The 25752-nt window shown below is 36.8% G+C and overlaps 2 protein-coding genes across 14 annotated transcripts in view; one reads left to right on the top strand and one right to left on the bottom strand.

Moving 5' to 3' along the window:
* LOC137254637 (serine protease inhibitor dipetalogastin) overlaps window positions 1–20473 on the top strand; it is a 220321-nt gene extending 199848 nt beyond the window's left edge. For 7 of the 13 annotated variants that reach the window (XM_067792467.1, XM_067792463.1, XM_067792465.1 and 4 more), the window contains 3 exons: window positions 7828–8462; window positions 14317–14514; window positions 19337–20472. In XM_067792467.1, the coding sequence (XP_067648568.1) occupies window positions 7828–8462; window positions 14317–14514; window positions 19337–19880 (1377 nt within the window). In that variant the 3' untranslated portion in view covers window positions 19881–20472. Of the gene's footprint in view, window positions 1–7827; window positions 8463–14316; window positions 14515–19336 lie in introns of all 13 variants that reach the window. The other 6 variants (XM_067792470.1, XM_067792473.1, XM_067792471.1 and 3 more) reach the window with 2 other exon arrangements.
* Exo70 (exocyst complex component 7) overlaps window positions 20178–25752 on the bottom strand; it is a 58114-nt gene continuing 52539 nt past the window's right edge. The window contains exons 3-8 of the mRNA XM_067792458.1: window positions 23523–23584; window positions 22998–23457; window positions 22623–22920; window positions 22242–22561; window positions 20672–20805; window positions 20178–20579 (exon numbers count right to left, since the gene is read on the bottom strand). Of these exons, the coding sequence (XP_067648559.1) occupies window positions 20477–20579; window positions 20672–20805; window positions 22242–22561; window positions 22623–22920; window positions 22998–23457; window positions 23523–23584 (1377 nt within the window). The 3' untranslated portion in view covers window positions 20178–20476. The remainder of the gene's footprint in view (window positions 20580–20671; window positions 20806–22241; window positions 22562–22622; window positions 22921–22997; window positions 23458–23522; window positions 23585–25752) is intronic.

Raw genomic sequence — 25752 nt, 5'->3', positions numbered from 1 at the left:
TAATTTTACACCTTATAAGTTTATATGCTTTCATGAGTCCCCCTAATAATTTGCTGAAAGAGAATACAATTAATACGAAACAAAGCAAATTCTTTGATACAATTTCATTCGACTTTATTGTAACACTTTTTGGTAGACAACGTTTTTGATTTTTCCATCTTTTGCGTTAATTAACAATGACGATTGTTTGCCTACTCGTGAGCAAGCTACATACAATTGCCCATGTACATTGTACATTTGTAGAGACTGTCCTTGCGCCTTATTAATTGTCATAGCGAAGTCAAAGCGAATAGTGAACTTCAAACGTTTGAAATCAAATGGTAAATCCGTCGGAATCAGTGGAATTCTGGGTATCAAAACGTCTTCTCCTTTGTACTTCTCTTTCAAAATTGTTGCTTCGATAACGTTACCCATTAGCTTCTTCACAGCGAGTCTGGTACCGTTGCAAAGTCGTGGTACATTAATGTTGCGCAGCATAATAATTGGTGCTCCAATTTTTAATCGTAAATTATGAGGGTAGTCCTGGCAAATCGAGTGATTTTAAGAATTCAGTTGGATAATTTACGACATCATCTTGATCAGTAATAGTGTCCATTGACTTATATGCAACTATGTAACCAGGTATTTGATCCAGAATAGCTGCATTTATATCATTGATGTCCTTATTTTTCCAAGGTAAAATTGCTCTTTCGCTGAGCCAATCATAGTAATGTAATGTAATGTTGAACTATGTTTGGAAATACACTCTGTATCAATGCCTCTTTAGGCTGTGCAAAAGTGCAGAAATTGTTAGGCAATGTAATCATTCCTGTTGGATCGACAGACATTTGGCCATTTCCGATTTTCAGTAATTGCTGTGGATTTTGGGATCAGAGGAAATGTTTGCCTGAAATCTCCAGCCAAAAAAATCATGGCACCTCTAAAGACTGTTTGGCTTCCTCGTAGATCGTTCAAAGTTCTATCAAGTGCTTCCAATGATTTCTTGTGTGCCATAGTACACTCGTCCCATACGATGAGCTTACATACTTTAAGAACTTTTGCCATTCCAGATGTTTTCGAAATATTGTGCGACCGCCTTCCAGTAATGTAGCCGCAATGCGACTGCCAATGCAACGTTATTATCTGATCGAATCAATGAAATCAAAAAGGTCTTGCCTGTTCCCCCATGAGCATCCAAGAAAAACAATCCACCAGTCCCATGGCTAACATTATTCATGATTGTATCATGACCATGTTGTTGTTTGTCATTCAATTTCGTTAAATTTGATGTTACAAATGTGTTTAGTTCATTAAAATCATTATGGTATTCACACTCCAGGGGGTCAATTCCCTAAATGTGAAAAACTGAAAAATGTACACTCATTGAAAACTCATTTGCACACACAATTTACACCTTAAATTTTCATGCGATTCTGTAAATTATTGTGTACATTGTTTTGCTGAATGAGCGCTGAATGTAAAAGTCTTATGTCAATGAGAAAATATTCATCAAACGCCATGAAAACAAAAAAGTTATTCTGCAACAGTGCGTCATAGTGTACAAGTACAAGTGTGTTGACTTCTTTCTGACAGGCACTCGCTTAAGTGAGCATAACGGGAAAATCTGGGTTGCCATTGTTGTTTCGGTTGAAAACGGTCAATTAGGGTTCTGTGCAGAGACGTAAAAGATTGAAACAGGGTTTATGTAGTCACAAAAGTGTTGCTCCTGTTTCACAGCATTCTAATTTTATATCATGGCGAAAAGTGTTCAGTTCAGAGTTATTGACTTTCATTCAAAGTTTAATTTATTAAGGAGGGTTACTCCTTTAAATGTAAAAAGCAGAGAAAACGTAGAGTTTTTCAAATAGTTGTGAAAAACTTTTTAATTTTAATTTCTGTACCCAAGTTCACTATATTTGTGTAACACAAGAATGTGGAGGTCAATTCCTTAACTATGAAAAACTGAAAAATGTACACTTATTGAAAACTCATTTGCACACGCAATTTACACTTTGAATTTAGTTGTGTTTTTATGCAAAAAATTTTTAAACTAAAAACTAAATTTTCATTTGTCAGAAAAAATAAAGAAAAAACGGCCTAATGTCAAAAAACTCTATCTAAATACAAACTGGCTTGTTTGTTGTTAATGACCTACGTTGTGTTTTTCTTGTATTTCGTTAGTTTTTTTAAATATAGTTCACACACTTACACCAGTACTGAAACCTTATTGGCTCCCTCGACAAAAAATATAGGAGAAAATACAAGAAAAACTCATAGAAAATAAAGTTGTGTCATATATGAGTTTGATTTGTTTGCACTTACAGCACCATTTTATTTGCAAGAGACTTTCACAGCTACAAAAATTAAGGCGGATTTACACAGACGCTTTGGTTGTGTTGCATTCATTAATTCATCTGTCGGGCGAAGTATCAAAAATTTACATAAATGCTTTGGTTGCGTGCCTACGCTTTGACAACGCCAGGCGGAAAACAATGAAACGCCGTACGTTATCTTTGCTTTGAAGCGACCAAAGCGTTTATATAATTTTGCCCTTATGCATTTGTGTACAGTCTTAGAAGTGAAATTTTTGCATGTTACACGTGTGACGCTTTATATTTTGGCTCTAATTTAAATAAATTTTGCTTTCCGTATGTTTCATCTGTAAATAATACAAAGTTTTATTAAACTATAAAATGCAACTCAGCTTGAAGTACTCTTATGTACCAAAAATGCAACTCTAGACCTGATATTTGCGTCAGGTGAGCGAGGCTGTTTGTAGTTTTGACGTTTATCGCTTAGTTGACAGACTTGTATGCAGTGCGTATGAGTTTTGAATGTCAGAATAGTGTACACTGGCTGCCAAGAAAACTCACGAAGTTTTTATCAGTGAGTTTTTTTGTTCACAGTTTTGCTTTACAGAATCAGAATTTCAAAGTTTACACAATTTCTTGTGTACACTTTAAAACTCACAGTTAGCGAATAGGGCCCCAGTTCTCGATTGAACATATCATGCATTGGACGATTTGCCGCTGGCATGCCCAATTGTACTAAAGGCGGTGCCACAATGACATTTTTCATATAGATGCGTTTAACACAAGCTTATGCATTCCAATAACATCGCCACAATCAACCAAGATGTTGCGTTTGTAAATATGAAGGAACTTCAGACGTGGCAATTGAAGTTTATTACGTCTTGCCCATTCATATACAAAATTTCGCGAAGCACTGGTATAAACATTATCCCCTTACAACAAAGATATTTGCTAACATATTTTGTGTCGTATTCATTTGTTATATTACAGTTTTTACCTGCGAAAAATGTTAGAAAATTTACCAACCAGTGGGAAAAATAATTTCACTTGCAAAGTGTGTCAACACCCTTCAATAAAACAAATGTCACATTCTTCTTCTTATGCTTTGCTTGTAACAAAATTTGGGAGATGGCTACTTTTCAATATCAGATGGCGGCAGTGTCGTTCATCCTACCGTTCTTCACAAAAATACGTGCAATCTACTCATAATGCATAAGATTGTGTTAAACTCATCTGTATGAAAAACTGCTTTTGTGTCGGGGCTTGAACGATTTATATGACATCGACAAACAAATGTCGTCAATCCTTATCAATGCTTCATTGTAAATTTCCAATGTGAATTCCAACTCATAATTTGCAGTATTTCGACGCATTTGGTTTAAAATATCATCTGCCATATAATCTTTGAAATTATTCCATAATTCCAATGGATTGAATGGAGAGCACATTGCAATTATTATCGAAAATAATGTTCGTATTTGATATGGACTGGCTATTACAGCTGAAACCAGGAATGCACCTTAACTTAAAGCTAATCGGTTATCAAAAAATTTCCACCGTTTCCGTTGAAACACTTCGAAATATTACGGGGACTCATGTAACCGTATAAATGCCTTATAAAGTGTGTAAACGTATAAATTTATCTAGTACGTAAAAGAACTGTCAAATTTTGTATGAAAAATCATTTACACAATTTGTATAAATTTACGCGCACATTTCATTGTGTAAACGCGGTAAACTCAAAGGAATGCAACCTTGCAGATAATACAGCAGGCATTTTCATCATAAATCTCCAACAACAGCAAGTAAATGCGTTTTAGTTTTGATTTTTCACTTAATCTTAGCATTTTTAATTTGTATAACAATCAAAAAAATTTTGTTCGGCAATAATACAGCTGATAAACAATCAAATTTATCAATAGTATTACTAGGTGCGTTCATATAACAGCGTGTGTAAATGGATATAATTTTACACCTTATAAGTTTATATGCTTTCATGAGTCCCCCTATTATCGATAAAGAAATTATCAAGATAAATTGTATCTCGTTTTTAACCGAAACGAAAAGCTTTCGTTAACGTTAAAAACGTTAACAAAAACGTGATACTTTATGTTTGAATTGTGCTGGCAATGCTATAGCCATGGTGAAGCCGTAAGGTGGTAACAGCGAGCGGACATACACACAAACTCCATGTAATTTGTTTGTGTAATTCGTTGGTGGTAATGTCAAAAATACTCTGAGAAATATTCGTACATAAATGCGGCCTAATGCATCTGTTGAGAACACATTAGGATGACCTTCAACTGGTTTTCGCCTTTGAAATGTTTTCCTGGATTTATCCCATGTGAAATATTGTGGCACTGCTGCACATAGCACTGTTCTTGCAAACTCGTCCGATTGCCATGAATGAAAAAAGGCAGTCAAAGTTGTAGACGGTGCACTTGTCGCTCTAAGTGCTGCATTTTCAGGAGTAAAATAAACGCGTTGACCATTTTGAAGGTGAACTGCTAAACGAACGACTGTTGGATGTCTTTCGTGTATTGGGAATGAAAAATTTCGCCATATCGCTTCGTTACTGCTTATATAACGCCCCATTTGATATTTTTTAATCTCGTCGTTGTCATTTTGGACTGCACCGAATACAGCCATATCGCTTCCTTTATTTACATATTTGCAAATGTATTTAATTTACTTAACGGAATTACAGTATTCCACGTTAATATGCGCTTTGAATGTTTTGGACAATATGGAACAATCCAACGATTGTCAACTTCAACATTTGGATTTCCCATCTTAAATATCGTTCATTTACCATTGTCATCAGTGGATCGACGACGATATGCCGGATATCCATCGTCACCTGTGACCGTATCCGAAATTAATGCTCTTGGGCATCGCTTCGCATATTTTCCATCAATCATGCACGGAAAGTTCACATTCAATGCACCGCAAGGTCCATATATCATATTTTTTGTGACGACTTCGAACAAATCTGGATCAATCGTTTGATCCGGTATTTCAGCTGGTGTGATCACTATCAATTTGATCCGGTGTAATTTTATCAACCAACCAAATCAAAATGTGTGCTATTCAACGGAATACATATAACAACGGAATACATATAATAACACTGTTTGATTTAATTTTAGTTTGAAAATACGTGCAGTTGTGTCATGTCGATCATTTGGGGATTGGCCAGGAAACAAATGGTCTTTGATTTCACTCCATTGCGGATTGCATGTAAAAGTAATAAACAGATCGCGTCCATAAGCGCGAACATACGCCATGGCATTCTGTGCATATTCATGCATGTGTCGCGGGTTACCAGTATATGTTGCTGGTAATATGATAAATCTACCGATGTCATTCACATTTCCATCGTTATTCACCGCATCCCATAAGTGAATGCATTCCTCGGACCGCAACTTAGTATGGTTGAATTTGATATAGTATCCATAATGTAAAAACACATCCTATTATTCTGATCGACGTTTTGGGCAATATCTCGAAACCCTAGTCACCCAGATGTATGAAAATTATCCTCTGCTAAAGAATTCATCAACAGCTTTCATTTGATATCTATATTGTATAAACACATTCTTGGGGTACCCGGGTCCACACTTTGGCCTATATCTCGAGACCCTAGTCACCTAGGGGTACGAAAAGTACCCTATATTAAAGTACTCATCAGAAGCTTGCATTTGATACCTATATTATACAAACACATCGTAGGGTTATCCGGGTCCACGTTTTGACCTATATCTCAAGACCCTAGAAATTTCTTAAAATTTTTTTGCTAAAACCTTCCCCTATTTGACCCCTATAATATGAAAAAAGAACGAATAAAATTGGCCTCGTATCGGTCCCAAAACATGGACAGAAACGAACATCATTTCATTTTTATATATATAGAAGAAGAAGATATTAGGTATGCTACGGCACTGAGTTTAGCTTGTTAGCTTGTTGAAATAGCGGTCGGAAAAAGGAACCGCAATCAGATGTCAAATCACAATGGATATTTTTTGACCGCTTAACGGATAAGAGATAAAATGTTATGTGTACATAGAAAAGTGAAAAAAGTAATTTCATTTGAAACATGTGATAATTATATAATCCAAGTTCCTCATTGCGATTACTCGCATATAGAAACTTTATTGTAGTTCACAAAGTTTTCTACTCTAAGCTTTTAGCTGTATCTTAGTTTAAGAAAGAAAGTAAATTGGAAAACCGGACCTAAAAATCGTGTCGGTTTGAGGGAATAGTTCTTCCCGAATGCTGATAAGGATTCGGAACAACGGCGATATCTCCGGTGATCATTTCTCCAAAATCAAAAAAATTGACTTGAGCGATTTTAAATGCTAGCAGGCATTATACCATCCTGGTAATGTACTAAAATTAGTTATTTAAAGGGCATTCGACTCTGTAATTAACAAATTTTTAGATTGGTATTATTTTTCGAGATTAATAAATATCTTAATCTAGTTTTTAATAGATTAGTTTGTAAAATGGCTTTCCTCTTGCCTATAATATTCTCACGCCCATTAAAATATTTTCGCCCCGGATTTATTTCCGGCACATAGAACAGAAATCGGCGGTGAAAGTTAGGTGTCGGGATGTCTTGCAAACAAGGTATGCCACTTTCCGATGCTATTCCAAATCTAGAATTTCTTTGCAGTCAGATGGACAAGTTCTACTTATTTTGCCACAATGAATACATTTTTTGCGCTTAGTTGTTGAAAAATAAAATATACGTATTTACATATATACCAAAACTGACATCGAGACTGACATATGAAATCCGGAAAATCCCTTGGAATCACCATTGTATAGATACATACAGGGATATACATACACATTAGACTGGGTCGATTTATTAACCGATATCGCGCCGTCGATTTTCGATAGGATTTGGGCTCAGGAAAAAAGTTCCACTACGCATACCCAAGAAAATAAAATTCGAGCCTGCGAAATTTCATTTTTTGACTCTTTTGCGACTTCGCTTTTTAAGGTTTTTTTCATGACCTACTAAAAAATGTTTATATGTATACCCTGTCCAACCCAAAAATGTCCGCTAAAAACGTTGTCGATAACAGTTTCTTGAAAAAAAAAAAATAAAAAAAAAAAATGTCGACAATGTTTTTTGCGGACATTTTTCGGTCGGACCATGGTGGAACTACCTTTTTTTAAGTCGAAAAAAGTAAAAAAAAAAATGAAATTTCGCAGGCTCGAAAAATTTTTTTTTGGGTATGCGTAGTGGAACTTTTTTTCCTGAGCCCAAATCCTATCGAAAAATCGATGGCCTGATATCGGTTAACTTTCGTTCATACCATATACATTCGCGTTTGGATATGATAAATGCTTATTTGAAAAAAAAAACGCTAATATATTTTTGTTCCATACCTTTAAATATTTACTTTTGTACCAATTTTTCCGGTATTTCGATATTCACTTTAGCGTAGGTGCATTGTATCCTGGCACGACTGTATGTGTATGCATACTGTTATATATTTTTTTGACTTATCATAAACTATTGTAGGCCGTAAAAGATGGCTGCGAACGAGCACGTGGTTCTGACTGTAAACACCGTTGCCCAGCAGAGAAGGATCCAGTTTGTGGAACTGACGGTCATACGTACCTTAACCGTTGTATGTTGCGCGTACAAGCTTGCCGTGTCGGTATGGCTGCAGTAAGCATGTCGCACGTGGGCGCCTGCAGCAACATTAGCGCCATACGAGAATCTTGCCCTGTAGATTGTAAGAGTGCACCCAAAGATGGGCCAATATGCGCATCCGATGGCAATGTATATAACTCAACATGCGAAATGAAATTATTAACGTGTAGTCAAGGTGTTGTGAAGACCAGTCGTAAGCATTGTCAATCTACACGCATGTGCCGTGAGTCATGTTGGCGTGTTGCACGGCCCACCTGTGGCTCTGATGGGCGGTTGTATGCTAGCCCGTGCAAGATGCGTGCATATAATTGTGGTAAACATATTTTCGAAGTGCCGCTATCATTCTGCATGTCACAGGAGCGAAATAGTAATGGCAGCAAAGCAGCTGAAAACTGTCCCACCGAATGTCCGCCTACGTCAGATGCACCATCACAGTATGTATGCGGGAGCGATGGCAATATTTACTCATCACTTTGCGAATTGAAAATGCTTAATTGCGGGTAAGTAGATAGTGGTAATGATAGACACGCTATTAAAAAGGTTATTACATAGGTTGAAAAAAGTTGTAAGATCAGGATCAAAACATACGATCACGAAAGAAAATTATGTGATACGTCAGCATAAAAGAAAAATGGCATTAAAACATACAACAGCAAAGAAACCTCGATTTATTTTGAATAAATTTCTCTTTTTAGGACCATAAGTCCGTTGGAACATATTTTGAAGTCATAATAGACATACATAAAAAGGTCAAAGAGGCTACAAATAAAACCAAAACTAATCAATTTAAAAATAAAACCAAAAATTTCGTTCAATTACTCGTTCACGTATATAATTATTCCAAATACGATCATGAATGTTATAACCCGAAAACCATATATTTACGTGACGGTCCTACGACCACGGATGCCTGAGTCTGAGTCAGGCACCTCTCTGAAGTTGGCAAGACAACTTTTACGTGGCAAGAAACTAACTAATTGATAGTTTTTCGTGAAAAACTACCTTAAGTAAATGTTCAAGAAATTTTTAATTCTCATCTTGAAAGTATGTACATATGTATGTATGTATGTATCAGAGATCTGCTTTAGTACTAATAAAACTAGTGCACTTAGTCATGAGCCAAAAAATTGTGTCTAAATGTGTAGTCAAGTACAGAAAAATACTATGAGAAAATAGAAAATACATACGAGTGCCCCACAACACATATGTCCCATACATATATGACACTATTGAGTATAAACTGAAATCATAGTCGCTTTAACTCAGTAGCACGTTGGTTTCGTTTGTAATACACTGTATACTTCAGAGCCGGCCACACAAATACTAGAACAATTGCATAAGTGTGTGTAAAAATTGAGTGAAAACTCCCCACAGTGTGCTTAAGGAAAATGTTGACTGTGAAGTTTGAAATTAAAAAGGACTTTGGTTATTTGATTTCAAGCTAATCCTGACTATATTTACTTATATTCGTATAACTAAGAACGCGGAGGTCGAGCTAGTCAGATAAAACTTTTTTATAAAAGAAGGTAATGCAAAATTTACTTAAAAAATTCACTTTTTCATTAGGAAAGAACTATAAAACATAGTAAATGTAAAGATAGAAATATATATTTTCAAAACATAAAGTTATTCAATAAAAAAATGTATGAAAATTAATAAAACTAAGTAGAACGTATAAAAATATATTTATATTAAATTGTCAATATTTATTAATAATTAATTAATTATTACTAATTATTAATAATTAATATTTAAATTGCCAATATTAATATTCAAAGGTACTTAATAATACTAACTAAAACGTATTAAAAGTCACTTTAACATTGCAGCATAGTTGCATGGACTTTTCCTTTTGCATTCATCAAAATCCTATTCAATTCCCCAAAAAATGTACATACATTCATTTTGTATATGAGTTCATCCTATTAGTGATGACAACACATCATAAAATTCGATTTTTTCATCCACCCGTAATATATAAACGTAAGCAAGAAGTGAACGTTTGCGGGCTAAAATGGGGGACCTACGCTACCTTCCGTAGCAAGGGGGACAAAAAGTCAAGACTGGAAATTCTAACTAATACTCATTTTTTGGTTAGTCCACTAATAACCTAAAAGGATGAATAATTGCAGCTCACTGGTTGTATGTAGTTTTCGTTTTTGATATTCATTTCTTGAACCCTTGAAGACATACTAACGAATTCCTTGCACATTTCTATGAATACATCTCGAACGAAATTTCGTTAGTACGTCGCAATGAGTTCGTTGACCTTGGGCTTTTCAGTATTTCGCACAGTACGCTAAATAGAAACTTATCCCTTATTTGCGCCGTTTTGCCGCACTTGTTACTTTACCACTCTCGTGGTGTGCCAACAAATATTTGCACCGATATGTAACCAACTTAATCAAGTGAATCGCAACAATATATAATAACATAATTGTAAAACTTGAAAACGCAACGAGGGGTGGTTAAATTTCAACAGTATTTAATAGATATTGCTATCAAAACATTAGTAAGAAAACTGCAGGTAAAACACACGGTGGGAAATTTTAAAATACTTTCTTTAGAAACCTTGCACTAGCATGAACGTTCTATGGCTTATCTAACAGGCCAATGGTTGTAATTTTGTACCCCATTTTTGAAAATCCAGGAGACGGTTGGCTAGTGTAAAAATTCCCCAATGGGGGATTATGATAATTTATAGAATGTGGAAAATTTTTTGTACGCTCCGTAAAATTTTACTTCGTTTTTCTGGAGAAATTAAATTTGTTATTATCATAATGATACATACTCTCACCAACATACATACACACGAACAATAAATACCAGTTACCGAAACTCCCCTTTTTTGATAGTTATCAGCAGTTGTGAATTCTGTCTAGAAATAAAAAAAAAATGTTATTTAGGAGATCACCACTGTACACTTGTATGAGTTTACATGCTTAGCTCTTATTTTTCCGCTAGGAGCACCATCAAAAAATTATTTTATTTTTAAAGTTATGCATCTTTAGGTTTAGGTGCGTTATGAAAAATTGATGGGAGTAAAATTTCAAGATGTAACACAAAATAAACAGGCTATAACACATTTAGGTTTAAAAATCCGGGGATTCTCTGGATCCCATATTTCAAACTTAAAAATCTTTATTTGGATTACTTTATCAAGCTTCAATTTGAAACCACAGAAAATCCTCTTTTCCTTGTAAAGTATAGCCTTCGTTACACGTTTCAAATTTCAGTGATTAATTCAAAGGAAACAAAATTTTTTTATAAATGTTTTTTATTAAACTACACATATTTGTATACGTTACAAAGTTCAAAGCTAAGTCTCCGGATGATCCCGAAAAATGCTGGGGTCCCGGGATTGTCATTTTCAAATCCCGGGATTGCCAAAGATCTTAGAGATTCGATTCGTTAATATATATTTATGCGTGTTAGTGTCGTTAATAGTTAAGAACGCATATATTTAAAAATAAGCTTTCGTTAAACATTTTAAATGTTTCGTTAAAATTCTTAAACAAAAGTTCAGGGACTGATCTATTCGAACAAATTCTAGACTGAATGAGTCCGCAGTGGTACCATAAGTTTATTTAACGACCAAACTGAAAAACTATATCAAAAACCAGGACCTATGTTATAAAATAACTCTGTCCTCTTGGTAAATACTAGAAGCTTTCTAGGACCTATGCCTCTTGCTGCTTCTAGATCTGACACTGACTAATAGCTGGAGTCATAACCTGGCAAGCGCAGGACAAGCGCAAAACGCGCTCGATCGTTTCCTCCTCCAACCCGCAATTCCTACATCTGTTATCACTGACCAAGCCTTATTTATAGGCATGTAACGCCAGAAGGCAGTGTCCAGTCAGAATACCCGTCATGAGTCTACAGTCGTCTCTTTATAATGATAGAAGCAACTTTATTAGTGTACGTTTGTAAGACCTACACATAATCTTCGACACTTTACAGCCCGCGCTTGGCCCCACGCCTTTCCCGCTTGCGATCATGTGCACCTCTCGTCTTCTCTTAATCTCGTCCTATCTTTTTGGAACGTCTATGGAGCAAGCTTCAAGGGATGCGCTCTTTTTAGCTAGTTCATCCGCTTTTAACTCCGATCTATTTCCATATGCCCTGGAACTCAATATAGATGTATGCTCCTCGCTGTCCCGATTCTTTCCAATGCTTGCTTACACTCTAACACACTTTTACATGCTGTGCTATGCGCGATTATTGTCTTAATTGCTGATTGGCTTTTAACTCAGAGTTAGGTTCTCATGAGGGGAAACTCATACAGCTTTGAACAATTTTTAAATTTTAAACTCTAAGAAAAAAGAGAACTTTGTACTTACATGATGCATAGCTGAAAACTTCCTAAGAACATTTGGGGTTGCAGTATTTGCATAGAAATTGGGTAATTTGAACCTGATATATGTATGTGTAGAGTTATCTACTTATAACAAATATACTTGTTATATTTTAAATTTATTCTTATTATTATTTTTTTATTATCAAAAAATGAAAATATTTTAGTCATCAAAAATATCTTTTAAAAAAAATAAAGTTTAAAATATATTAATCAAAATTAAATAGAAAATTATTATTTTCTATATATGAACAAATAATTTAATTTAGTTATAGGTTTGAATTTTTTTTGTAATATATTAAGAACGATATAAATAATACAAACACAAGTAAGGAAGTCTAATTTCGGGTGAAACCGTTTGTTTTGTGTGCTTAATAGTGTTAAAAGGCTGCGCAATAATACATATGCATATGGTTCTATTCTGAACTAATTTTTCTTCGAGTCATGGCTCCCGAAACAGAAAATTGCTTAGTCATAAAGGGGCGGTGCCACGCCCATTTTTTTAAATTTGAAGTGTTTCCTATTTATTGTTATAAATCCACTTAGGAAATGAAATGCCACTGATATAAAACTCTTGTTTGCAAAGATATAGCTTATTTTATTCGTCCACAACCCTTTTAAAAATGTTTTATATAAAAGTGAGCGTGGTCCTTAATTTTTCTTGAAAGCATTCCTTATAGTAAAGGCAACCTCTCTGCCGAATTTTGTTACGATAGGTTTAACGATTGATTTATGATTAATATTTGTAACATTGATTTTATCACAGGTGGTTTTTTGTTTTCCAAAATATTATATATATAAAAAGTGGGAGTCGTTATCATCCGATTTCGCTCATTTTCAATACCAATCTATTCTGGGTCCAAATAAGCTCGTGTACAGACGGACGGACGGACGGACGGACATGGCTCAATCAAATTTTTTTTCAATACTGATGATTTTGATATATGGAAGTCTATATCTATCTCGATTCCTTTATACCTGTACAACCAACCGTTATACAAATAAAGTTATAATAACCCGTGTACAAGTACAGCTGGGTATAATAAATGTAAAGCGCGATAACCTCCGAGATTTAAGCCCGAGCTTCTCTTCCAATTTATGTCGTGCTCCTTTTAAATTTTTCCTACAACTTGGCAGGAGGACCTACATGTTTTATGCCGACTCCGATCGGAATTTGCAAGGCAGAGTTTTCACTGAAAAGCTTTTCATGACAGAAATACATTCGGAGTGCTTGCCCAATCACAGCCGAAAGCGAACTCGTTTTAGAAAAACTTCCTTCTAATTGAAATGTTGATGTTGCTTTGTCCGGGGCGGTAACCCATGATCTTCGGTGTGGTAGGCGGAGCACGCTACCACCACACCAGGGCGGCCCCCGTGCTTAATATACCGGGTAAAATTTAAAACGAGAATTGCTAATGGTTTTGAATATATGTATGTAGGATTATGATTCCGATTGTATCGGAAACCTTGGCCCAAACGAAACTTTATTCAAATGTATGCAATTTTTTTCACTTTCTCGTTTCACAGAACATAAGTTTCCACCTGATCTTAAAATTATTAAGCCTAGTTATCCTAGAAATACAAAAATGAATCAAAAATCTTACATTAAAAGCTTCAGATTGAAGTAGAACCACATTTAATAAACAAATTTGACATTTAGACTCGGATTCTGCAGAAAAAATCCTAAACAGCTCATAATTAAACCCATTTTTAATTTATTTATATGATTTTATAAATGGGGGCGTACACTTTTTTTACACAAACACGTACCAGGGACCGAAATCCGAAATCATAATCTCTGTTCAAAATTATTAAACGAAAAAGGTTGCTCACAATTTTAATTTTCAACTTCCGCCAGTGCTTGGAATGGTACAGTTACTAACAAATTTGGTACGCCTGTCTACCTTAGAATCAGCAAACTTAAAATCTTTGTAAAATAATCTAAAATCCTCGGCATTTGTAATTTGAACTTTGTTATTTGTTACATTCTTTTACAGTCCGCAACGCAAATCGATACAAAAGATGAGCATGGACAAGTGCAAAACTCGATTAAATCGATGCAAGCAACTGCCACCATGCAAGGACTTCAACAATTTATTTGGGTCGATATTCTCATCCAATAGAAATGATAAACTATGCGGCAGTGATGCAAAAACATACAACAATGAATGTGAACTGGCGCATGCTACGTGCTTGTGAGTATTATTCATACACAATGAACGGACTTGACCACTTTATTTGTAGATATACCGACTTTTAAGTTTGATTTATTTCACTCCTCCTTATTGCGAGTGGCGATCGGAATAGAATCGACTATTTGTTGATCGCATCTTTTTTCTATTTAATGTTGTTACTATTCAAATTTTTGCAAAAGTTATCTTATACGAAGCAGATTTTGGTGTTTTTTTTTTCTTAACTTTTCAATGTATATAACATAATTTTTATCCCTTACAAATATCGATCGATTATCGCTCAGCGTTCGACTATCTACTGCAGTCAACACTTGCAATAGGGGGATATATCTTCATTGTTAACAGAGGCTTGACCGCTTACATAGTAAGCTCCGCAAGCCATCTCGGCTTTGGGATAACTGACGCTAGTTAGGAACAAGAAGATATGTCAAGTCTTCCACCAATTTCCTTTGGCAACTCCCCCTTCCTCTGCTATCAAATATGGTTCCGGGCGTCTTCATCCATTCGCGCAATATTACTTAGCCACCGAGGCGTTTGGGCTATTTTATTCGTTCCACTATCTTCTTCATATCTGTGTCAAGCTCATGTACATAGCTATTCATTAAACCTTTTTGCAAGGAGTTTTATTCTAAATAGCGCATCTTTGTTTTTTGACAGTATAACTAACTATGTAGGCCATAATCGCGGTTCCATGAAGTGGTAGCGATTTTCAGCTACATGATACAAGGAACAAGGCCGTGAGTAAACCCGTATGGCGTTTTTTTTTTCTTCGGAAAAATGTTACCTTCGGTTTACACTCTTAAATTCAAAATTTTGAACTAGGACACTGCAAAATGGCTGCATCTGTAAGTAACGATACCCCGTTCCTTTTTATAATAATTAATATTTTTTGAAAGGATTTTACTCAGATACAACTGAAATGTGTGTCTATGTATTACCTTTACAAATGGTGTGTCCACTATTCACCGCAACCGATTCAGCTATAGGTTATACACTAGCAACAGAGGTGTATGTCTCCGCTTTTCGGTACAACCCGTTCTGTAGCTAGTTATTTAACCACTGCCGCTAGATGGGTCTCCTAAACATTATCTAAGTGAGGATAAGCGTTTATCTTGCCCGCATATGTAGACGTATATACGTGTAAACAAAAACACGGATAATATAAAGATAGAAAACTATGAAAACTATTTCATATATGCCAGAAACGTCTCAGACTTGTTAAATATTGTGACGAATATTAGCAGCACTAAGGGATGCTATCATCTCTAAACCGATACTAAGCAGTCACTTGCGTCTACATAAGCAAAGCAATCATTACATCAACACATATGTACATACAGCAGCGGAGAGATGCTCACAAAAGTATGCAATCATCAGCAAAGTAGTTCTCACACATACACATGCATACATCTGAGATGCTCGCAAAAGTATGCAATCATCGGTCGAAGTATCACTCACATATACACGCGCATATGCGAAGCTATAAACGTGCATCTGTAGTTATAGTTGGAGAGTTTATAGCTGGTAAACAAGCTGGTAAACACTAGAAGAAGAAACGCCTAGAAGTATGCGAACGCCACAGCACAGAGTATAAAAGGAGTAAAAGCTGAGTAAGCAGAATCAGTTTGATTTAAGCACGCTATTGGTTGCGAAATATAAGTGTTATTGTACTTTCAACGTAGTCTAATAAAGGCCATTTTGCATAATTGAATTTTGGAGTTATTTATTCAACAATTTAGCGATACGCACGTTAGTAGAAGGTGTAAAATAAGCGGAGTTTCACGAAATTCGTTACAGTATGTATGTATATAAATATAAAAAATGCTTCTGATCTAGCATAGCACTCTGCCGTCAACCTTATTTATTGGTACAAAGCCAAAATATGACGACTTTAAAATTTGGAGTAATTTGGGTCCCTATTTTGGTCGATATCTTTAGTTGGGTTAGGTTAGGATAGAGTGGCCACCGGTGCGAGCACCAGTGCACTTAGGCCCAAAAAGGTCCCATTGTGATACCACGTGGATCTCTCCCCTACTCAAACCAACAGGTCGATACAGCAAGCGTCAGGAATTTCTTATGCTCCAACTTAGCCAGATCACAAAGATCGTCAAAGAAGGGAGATCGCAGAGATTTCTTCCTCTTGTGCCAAAGCGCGGGACAATCGCACAGAAAATGCTTGACTGTCTCTATCTCCTCTTCGTCCTTGCAGCTCCTGCAGTAATCATTATAGGGAGCACCCATCCGTTGTGTGTGCCTCCCGATTGCTATGTGGCCGGTTATAAGTCCAACCACCAAAGATATACCCCCGCCCCTTCCAAGAAGAAGCAGATTTCTTGTGCGTCTCGCGTCCCATTCAGGCCACACGAGCTTAGAGTGGGAGCAGGATTAAAAATTGCCCCGTCTCACACCCGCTTCCCTAAGGAAAGTCCCTTTCAAAATGAGCTTACAGGTAGCGAGCGGCATGCTCAATCCCTTCCAGGACCAAGAAAGCGGAACGGATGTGTCTCCTCTTGCAAGTTCGTCAGCCGTCTCATTGCCCGGTATATCCGAGTGTCCAGGCACCCATACCAGACTGAGGGAAGTTTGCTCAGCGATCTCGTTAAGAGACACTTCTCTACTGTCCTGGACTTACATGTGACCAATCCAAGTGCTCTTAGTGCAGCCTGGCTTCAGAGTAAATACAAATTTGGTTACAGCCGTGAGCAACTTTCCCCAGGTGATCAGCGACCTCATTTATAGCAGCCACCTCCGCCTGAAAGACGCTGCAATGATCGGGTAGGCTAAATGGTAGATTCCACCCTATTTGAGGTGCGAAAACACCGCTACCCACTTTGTTATATAGTTTGGAGCCTTCAGTATATATCTGCAGCCTATCGCTCAGGTCCGACGGCTCCTTCAACCAATAATTCCTATCCGGGATAATAACCTCGTACATCATATTGAAAGATACAGTCGGAGTGCAATAGTCCGACGAAGGCGAATCCAGATACTTAAGGATGGCTGCATGGCCATCCACATTGTCTCTCCATCCGGATAACTCTCGCAGCCGGAGAGCAGAAAAGGCCGCACATTGCTTGGCCATTAAATCTATTGGCAACGCATTAAAAATAGTGCCCAGCGCCTCCGTAGGGGTGGTGCGCAGAGCACCCCCACGCAGATAAGAGCGCTTCTTTGTAACTTCTGGAATACCCGTAGGTTTGATTTAGTATCTAAGCTCGTCCACCAGACCACTGCCCCGTATAAAAGGATTGGTTTAAGCAGTGTAGATCCACAGGGTAAGATCCGGTGATAGTCCCCATCTTCGCACAACAGCTCCCCTACAGCTATAGGTACAGTGCCATCGTTGCTTTTTGCACGCGCTCCTGAGCGTTTTCCCTCCAGGATAGTTTCTTATCCAAAATTACTCCTAGGTATTCGGCAGAGTCCCTCAGCGTCAGGGTCACACCCGCTAGCACCGGCAGCTGTAATGCAGGTATCGTATATTTCCTGGTGAACAGAACCAGTTCAGTTTTAGCTGAATTGACCGATAGATCTTTTCTCCTGCTCCAGTTCTCCACCAGTCTCAGTTTAGTTTGCATATATCTTTAGTTACTTCGCCAGAATAATCAGTGTTATTGCGAGTTAATTTCTCACGCTTTCCACTTTGATTATTTCTTTCGAGTGTTTCTGTTTTCTTGTTGCTAGCTCCGGAAATTGGCCCAGAAAAATATTGGCATACGTATTCACCACAATAATCTATTCGATCACAACAATTTCGTGGAATACGGTTTAAATTATTATTAAATAAATTAAATTATTTCGTATGGGCCTTTGGAAATCGGCGGCAATTTAGTGTGGAGAGACATTTTTTTACTGTGGTGGGAATTTTTTCATCTAGCGAATTGCAGGAACGTGAAATCTGAGTCCCCTCAAATCTGTCAAAAAGTTTCCTTTAAAAGAGGGTATCATAAATTTCACCCAGCGGGTTAGGGAGCTTAGAATATACACGCAGCAGGTATGCCTGTCGTAGGAGGCGACTAAAATACCACATTGATTCAAGGGGTTGTGTAGCGCAACCCTTTCAAGGGGCTTCCAGGGCAATATGTAGCTCCTCCAACCCAATTGCCAACCTCACGTACCCGTGGTGAATCCGGTTTCTTTAACAGTCGTGGCTCTGGCGACCCCAAATTTCCTCATGGATCTAGGGGGTTGGAGGGCGTTGTATCCTAGAAGGTTTCATGTGGTCATACCAAACCCTTTCCGAGATGGTCGGGCTAGTACCTTAATGGTGCTTGTTCCCGGCACATACCGGATCTGCATCCGGCGAAGGACCATCAACATCGATAACACTACCCAAGGGCTTCGGGAGGGTTCTTATTACTACAACAACAACAACAACAACAACAGGGGTGCCATTACCTACAACTTCAGCCTTATTGCAGAGCGGCAAGTGAGCTAGTTCTAAAGTTAGAATCTAAGAGTTCAGGAGGAGGGTAACATTTTTTCCAGAAAAAAAGTCGCCATAAAATTTACAAATAGTCTCCAATTTTTTTATTACTAACGGCTGAATTCTGTAATTCAGTCTCATCTTAAGTCTCTAAATTTGAGTTTTCTATTAGAGACTATTTCTTGAGATGATTTCGGTATTCGAACTCCCCACATCAACAAATTCACCAAACATACAATTTACCACCATTGAACAAATAATGCTTGCTTGAGTAACAGATACATAAATACGTCTTGCGACATGTTAAGTTGACATGCATTTGGGAAAACTGGACAAATCTCTTTCACAATGAATAATGTCCAGTATGTATATCCTAAGTTATATATTTATCTATTTCAGACGCGGCGTAAATCTGGCTCATATTGGTCCATGCACTGATCTAAAGGCACAGACCAAGGACTGTGGAGAGTTTTGTACCCGCAGCGATATCGAAAGTGGGCCCATATGTGGCTCGGATGGCAATACATTTCCCTCAATGTGCGATTTTAAGCGACGTACTTGTCATATGCGTGTAGTAGCTGTCTCCTTAAAAAATTGTTTGCTTACAGTCGATTGCGAATCTGATTGTGATGCTCAGCCACCTAACTTCGTTTGTGGATCAGATAATAAATTTTATAAATCCGAATGCCACATGCGTAAGGAGAACTGTGGTAAACATGTCTTCGTTGTTCCATTGAAACGATGCTTAAGCAGTATTCAGTTTAAAGGATGCGCACGTATATGTCCAAGAGAATTCGAACCCATTTGCGGTGCAGATGATATGACATATCTTAATGAATGCTTTTTAGAGATCGAAAACTGTCGAACAAATAATACCGTAAAAGTACGTCATTATGGAGCATGTGGTCGACCAGAGACGCCATCGACGAATTATCTCTACTAAACTGTACTTAATTATAACATTTATGCATGTGGCTATGTACATCAGAATGGGGTAATTTATGCAGCTTCCAATAAACGTATACCGAGCCATTGAAATTATGATTAAATTTTCGGTTTGAATAAAAAATTGTTTTATGACATAGCTCCAAAATGATTTCCAAATAAAATCTAAAAAACCTATGCATATGGCATATGTCAAAGAATAAATTTTAGGTCGTACAAACAAGAAGGATCATAATTTGGAAGTAGCACCATAGGTTCCAGAATAGCCCCAACCTAATGTACATGTATGCACATCTTTATGTTATAATTGGATGTATTTACCTATTTACATATGTAAGTCTTTTTTTGTCGCATTTATACATGTGTTTTTTTATATTTAAGCTGTTATACATTTATTCAATTATGCCTAGTATTTATTATTTTAGTGATATTGAAATTTAACTTTAAATATACATACATATATAGTCGAAAGAGTGTATTTATTTAATAGTCCTAAATATGTGGATGCATGTTGTACACAAAAGTAAACAATAAAAAAATAAAGACAGGTTTATCTGAAATTTTTTAAAAAGATAAATGGAGCAAACAACAATCCTAAGCTGAATCATCAAAGAGTTTGCTAAGCATTTGATTTATTTCATGTGGCCTATATTTTACGTATTTGTCGGGGTTTTTACTGAAACTGACTGATGCATACCTGTAAAGAACACATATAATAACAAGTTATTTAAATTATTACATACCAAAAAATTTAAACACCAAATAAAGGAGAAAATTTAATATACTCACATTTCATAGAACCTGTTATACTTTGGAAGTATATGCTCCACATTATCGCGTTTTATACCTTCTCGCAAAATCACATCTGGAATGGAAATGCTTCGTTGAACTTTGCATGCCTCTTCGAAATCTTTATTAAACGTCTGTATATAAAATATTAAATTAGAGGTAATTAAAAAAAATATATATGTACACCTGCGTTCAAAAAAAGCCACCGAAATGTTTTCCCTGCTACGGCGTTGCAACAGCGACTGCAGCTACCTAACGAAAAGTTAGTTCTTGTGGTGAACATTGATAATTTATTAGCTATTTGATGGTCGGGATAGTACCTTAATAGTGATTGTTACCGGAACTTGCCGGATCTATATCCAAAGGACCATCAACATCGATAACACCCCCCAAAAGAGGTTGTTGTTGTTGTAGCGATAAAGACACTCCACGAAAGCCTTGGGCAGTGTTATCGATGTTGATGGTCCTTTTCCGGATGCAGATCCGGTACGTTCCGGTATCAAGCACCATTAAGGTACTAGCACGACCATCTCGGGAATGATTTGGTATGATCACATGAAACCTTCTAGGCCATACCGCCCTCCCGCCCCCTGGATTCTTAAGGAACTTGGGGTCGCCAGAGCCTCGGCTGTTAAAGAAACAGGATTCGCCACGGGTAGGTGATGTTGAAGAAGCTCTCCGATTAACGCAATTAAATTATAGCTGTATTCAGATTACTGTGCTGGTTTAGTCCGTCAACACTTGGTGAAAGGCAGCCAATGTAGGCGAAGATAGCGTAACTTTTCTCTAACTTTCCTTTACTAACTAAAAATAAAATAAATACAAGGTGCGATATACCTCCGAACAGATTTAGATCGAGTTTCTCTTCCATTTTTTTAATTTTTCCTACACGTTTTAGGCCGACTCCGAACGGCATCTGAAAAGCAGATGATTTTTCACTCCACCTTTTTATGGCATAAATACATTTCTTTGCCCGGGTCTTAACCCCAGCATCTTGAGTGTGGTAGGCGGAGCACGCTACCACCACACCATTACATACGGATAATCCTTAACAGTCATCTTAACGCAGCTGCAACTCAAATCTTCCTGTATTTTTGGGACTAACGGCGCACCGCCTTTCGTGGTCGTCCGCTTCCACAACGAGGGAATAAAGTGGCCGATTCCATATATTTCGTCGAGAATCTCCCCAAATCTAATCCATTGTAACGTACTCCGCCAAAGCTTTCCATATTTTACGTGATTTGTCTTAATTTTTCCTTCAAGGATAAAACTTACTTTTATGAAATATAGTTGATTTTTTCGAAATCTTCTAGGGACTTACAAACTTTCTCGTCTTAAAATATGGCCCAATGAGTTAAGGAATTATCAATGTAAACCACTGGGACTAAAAAGTTTCGTTACGTTAGCTTTAATAACCGAAGAAATGCCGCAACAGGGAAAAAATGTTCGTCGGCTTTTTTATGACTGTAAGTGTATGTTGCATACGGCTTTTATGAACGGTCGGCATTTTTTATTCACTCTTAAAATAAATCCATTTTTTTATTGCCGGTCGTTCATATGTAAGACTTACTGAAAAGCGTTCCTTTAATATGCCACGATCTTTATCCTTGACTTTGCCATGAGATGGCTTGGGTAATTCATCAACCCCTATACTTATTAGCATTTTCGACCAGGTTTTTTGATAGGAAAATTTCAATTCACGAATCATGTCTAAATAACACTGTTCACAATCAGGCTCAGCTAATGTTACTAAATCGATAAGATTTGATTGCTGTAGAGATTTAAGTATATAATGAATATTGTTCAGTCGAAACAGATGTTTTGTTGCTTGATCATTATAATGTTCGCATTTGTTCATTATGGAAAGATTAAGTTCCGCTAGAGCCTTTTCTGTTTGAATTTATTATTAAAACAGTTTTAAATAACATGCAATCGTTTATTGTTTGCTTACTAATATAAATTGCCAACAATGCCTTATTGCGCTCTTCACCAGGCAATGCTTTTTTCATAAGTATTGTATCCAATTGTGTACTATATAGAACATCTTGCTGTAAAATAGATCCGATAACATCATAATGATCATAGAGATGTTCTATAAACCAAATTGTATTTGAAGTTAACTCGTGCACTGTTGCGTCTTTAGGAACATTAACATATCCATAACCGAGTGTACTTGAGCTCATACCAACTAAATTTGTGCCAGATTCTCCCTTAACTACCTCAAGAAAATGTTCCAATGCTTTTGAACCCTTTAATAATCGCAAACAAAAAAAAAAAAATTTTAAAAGTAAATAATAAATAAGGATGTACTAATGAGTTTGGTTACTGTTGCTTGAAGTTTATTCAAAACCTTCGTTAGCTGCTCCCGTTGCTGTGTATCATAGGTACGTTCGATATCAGGTTGAAGCAAAATTACGCGTTTAAGTGCCGAAAATATTCCCAATGCAGATGTCCATTCTTTTCGCGATATACAACGCATAATACGGTTTGTTATTGATTCTGCATCTTTAACCACCAGATCGATAGAATTATACGCTAATTTCGAGAAAACTTCTCCATGCTTAGAGGCAGGCACGATGTCTGCCATTAATGACCGCTCCCAATTAAGCAATCGCTGCAAGCCTAACAGCATAACGAGATACTTGTCAAGCTCTTGATCTCCATCTAAGAACTCTTCTGCAGATAAGTGTTCAGAGTGTGATGATGCTTTTTTTATAGATATTCCCGTTGACTGTTCAAGGGTTTGAGTGGCCCGCAAATACAATTTGTTAGCTTTTCTCTCGAAACTATAAACAATCTTTTTATAAATTTGTTTGGATTTAAAAAAGAGTAATTTAATTTGTTTACTGACATTTGCTGTAGCCGCGCAGAGGTATTCTTTTTTATATCAGGCCGTCCACTGTGACGGGGTCTCTGAAAAAATTCAAATTCACATTCATAATTGCATAATAATTATTACGGTTGTGCTGCATAGAGATCCCGGACTCCTCTCTATCTCCCTTTCCCTTATTTAATTCAAATACCTCTCTATATATCTAGCTCTATGTCGCCCTCTGACCTTACTCTCCATCGACCTCTATTTCACTCTTTATCCCCTCTGTCTTCTCCGTATCCATTTGTCACTTCTGACTTCCGCCATTGCCTTTGCTGTTGTTGTTGCAGAAAATCCAAAGAAACTTGCATTTCAACAGGGTTTGGCCAAATGGATATGGGTGTTTGAGCCGTTGGTTCCACATTGCAACGGAAAAGATGGTTGGTGCCATGTGGGGACACGTTATATGCAGGACATATATTGGGCATGTCGGTGATTCTGGATAAGTACCAGTTCAATCTACTACAGTATCCAGATAAAAGTTGTGCCAGAGTGCCGTCCTATCTTGGGCTTATCCGCGTGATTTAAAACACTACCTTTTTTCTGAGCCAAAAATATAAAGAAAGTTCAACCTCTTTTCTGTAAAAATTACAATAGAATGTTTAAAGTAACTTCGCGAAATAGTAAAAAAAAAAACTTATCTGAACGAATCTTTATGTTTTTCTTCTTTAATCAGCTACATATTTTTTAAGAATTTGCCGACCTTGACAAACCAAGTTTCATTTACATTAACATGTAAAAATATCGGTTACCGTTCGAATCGAGTAAAGGGACTTGGGAATATTTCTAACTATTTCTATATCAAAAATCTAATTCTCCAAAATGTTTGATTTAACTTTTTTTAATGAATTCACCATCTGTAAGTTGCAGTTTTGACTTTTATTTCCTGCTGGGATTGTCGTGCTCCCGCTCTCACTAATACACTTGCATTTTAATTTTTTCCGACCACTGAATAAGATTTAAGTCGGTGGTCGAGGCCCTATGCTCCAATAGGAGTTGAGGAAGATGATGATGATGATGATTTAAAACAATGTCAAGGTGTTTCTGTCGTCCGCTCATACTATCTTCTCCTTTCTCACTCCCTCCTACCCACATAATCTCCCATTAATTTTTCTCTTCAGCTGCCGTTAGCCTCTCTCTCCCTCTACATCTCCCTCCCCGAGAGGAGAAGAGTGGATCTCTGTTGTAGTTGTGTTAAAAGTCCTTCACCCTATTCAACTTGCGCGGCCACTAACGAACTCTCATCAAAGTACTCTAACACGGTTGGGCCATAGAGATGCTGCTGTAGGGCATTGCGTCCCCATTATAATTGAAAATATGGTTGGTGTCATTTGGGGTCACATCTCATTCAGCACATAAGTACATTACGGATTTTGGAGTTGATTCTGGATTAGCAAAAGTTTTACCTGTTAGGTATCTAGGGTCGAAGCCATATATGTAATACTGCTATATTGCTACAAAAGGCTAGGTACATTCCCAAACATCAGAGTGCTGATATATTGCTGTTTAAACGTATTTGTTTTTGTATTCAATAATCGAATGTACCCAAATTTAAATTTTTTCTTGTCACACTTATGCTGCTACAATCACAAACATTTTATAGGCTGTCTTGTTTTGATTTCGAATTCAAAACACATTGCGAGTATTTTCTCTTAGCAATATAGGAGTATTACATATATGGTCGAAGCACTGTTGCCGCCGTCAGGCACCTCTCTCTTCGTCTTTCCCTCTCGCTCGTCCTGCCGAACCATAAATATGGTTTTCTCGAACAGGTACAATGGATGGTTATTTATTTTAAGTAACATATTTCAAATCAGTAGACACAATTTTTTAGAATAGGTTTGCCCCTGGTCCACTTTTCGGAAGGGAAAAGTTTCTCATATATTAGTCTAGTTAAAGAGTATCTCTCTATCAAATTTCAAGCAAATCGCATCATAAATAATATTTTTTAGAATAGGTCGGTTTCTGGTCCACTTCCCGGAAAAAAGGTTATCAAATAAAAAGATCAAGCGATTATTAATGCTTTTGATCTTATGGGAGGGAGGCGTCCCACCCCTTTGTTATATTCAGCTGAACTAGGCTCACAAAAATGGAGAAAATCAGTTAATAAACACTTCTAGTTTTAACAATACATACTTATAAATTTCACACAGAGGGTTAATGAAATAATTAGTCAATTTTTCTACATTAAAGCCCTTACTGAACTTCC

The sequence above is a fragment of the Eurosta solidaginis genome, chromosome 5 (genome assembly GCF_040869045.1).
Source record: "Eurosta solidaginis isolate ZX-2024a chromosome 5, ASM4086904v1, whole genome shotgun sequence".
Taxonomy (NCBI): Eukaryota; Metazoa; Arthropoda; class Insecta; order Diptera; family Tephritidae; genus Eurosta; species Eurosta solidaginis.
The sequence above is the reverse complement of the archived record's forward strand: the minus strand, read 5'-3'. Positions and strand labels throughout refer to the sequence as shown.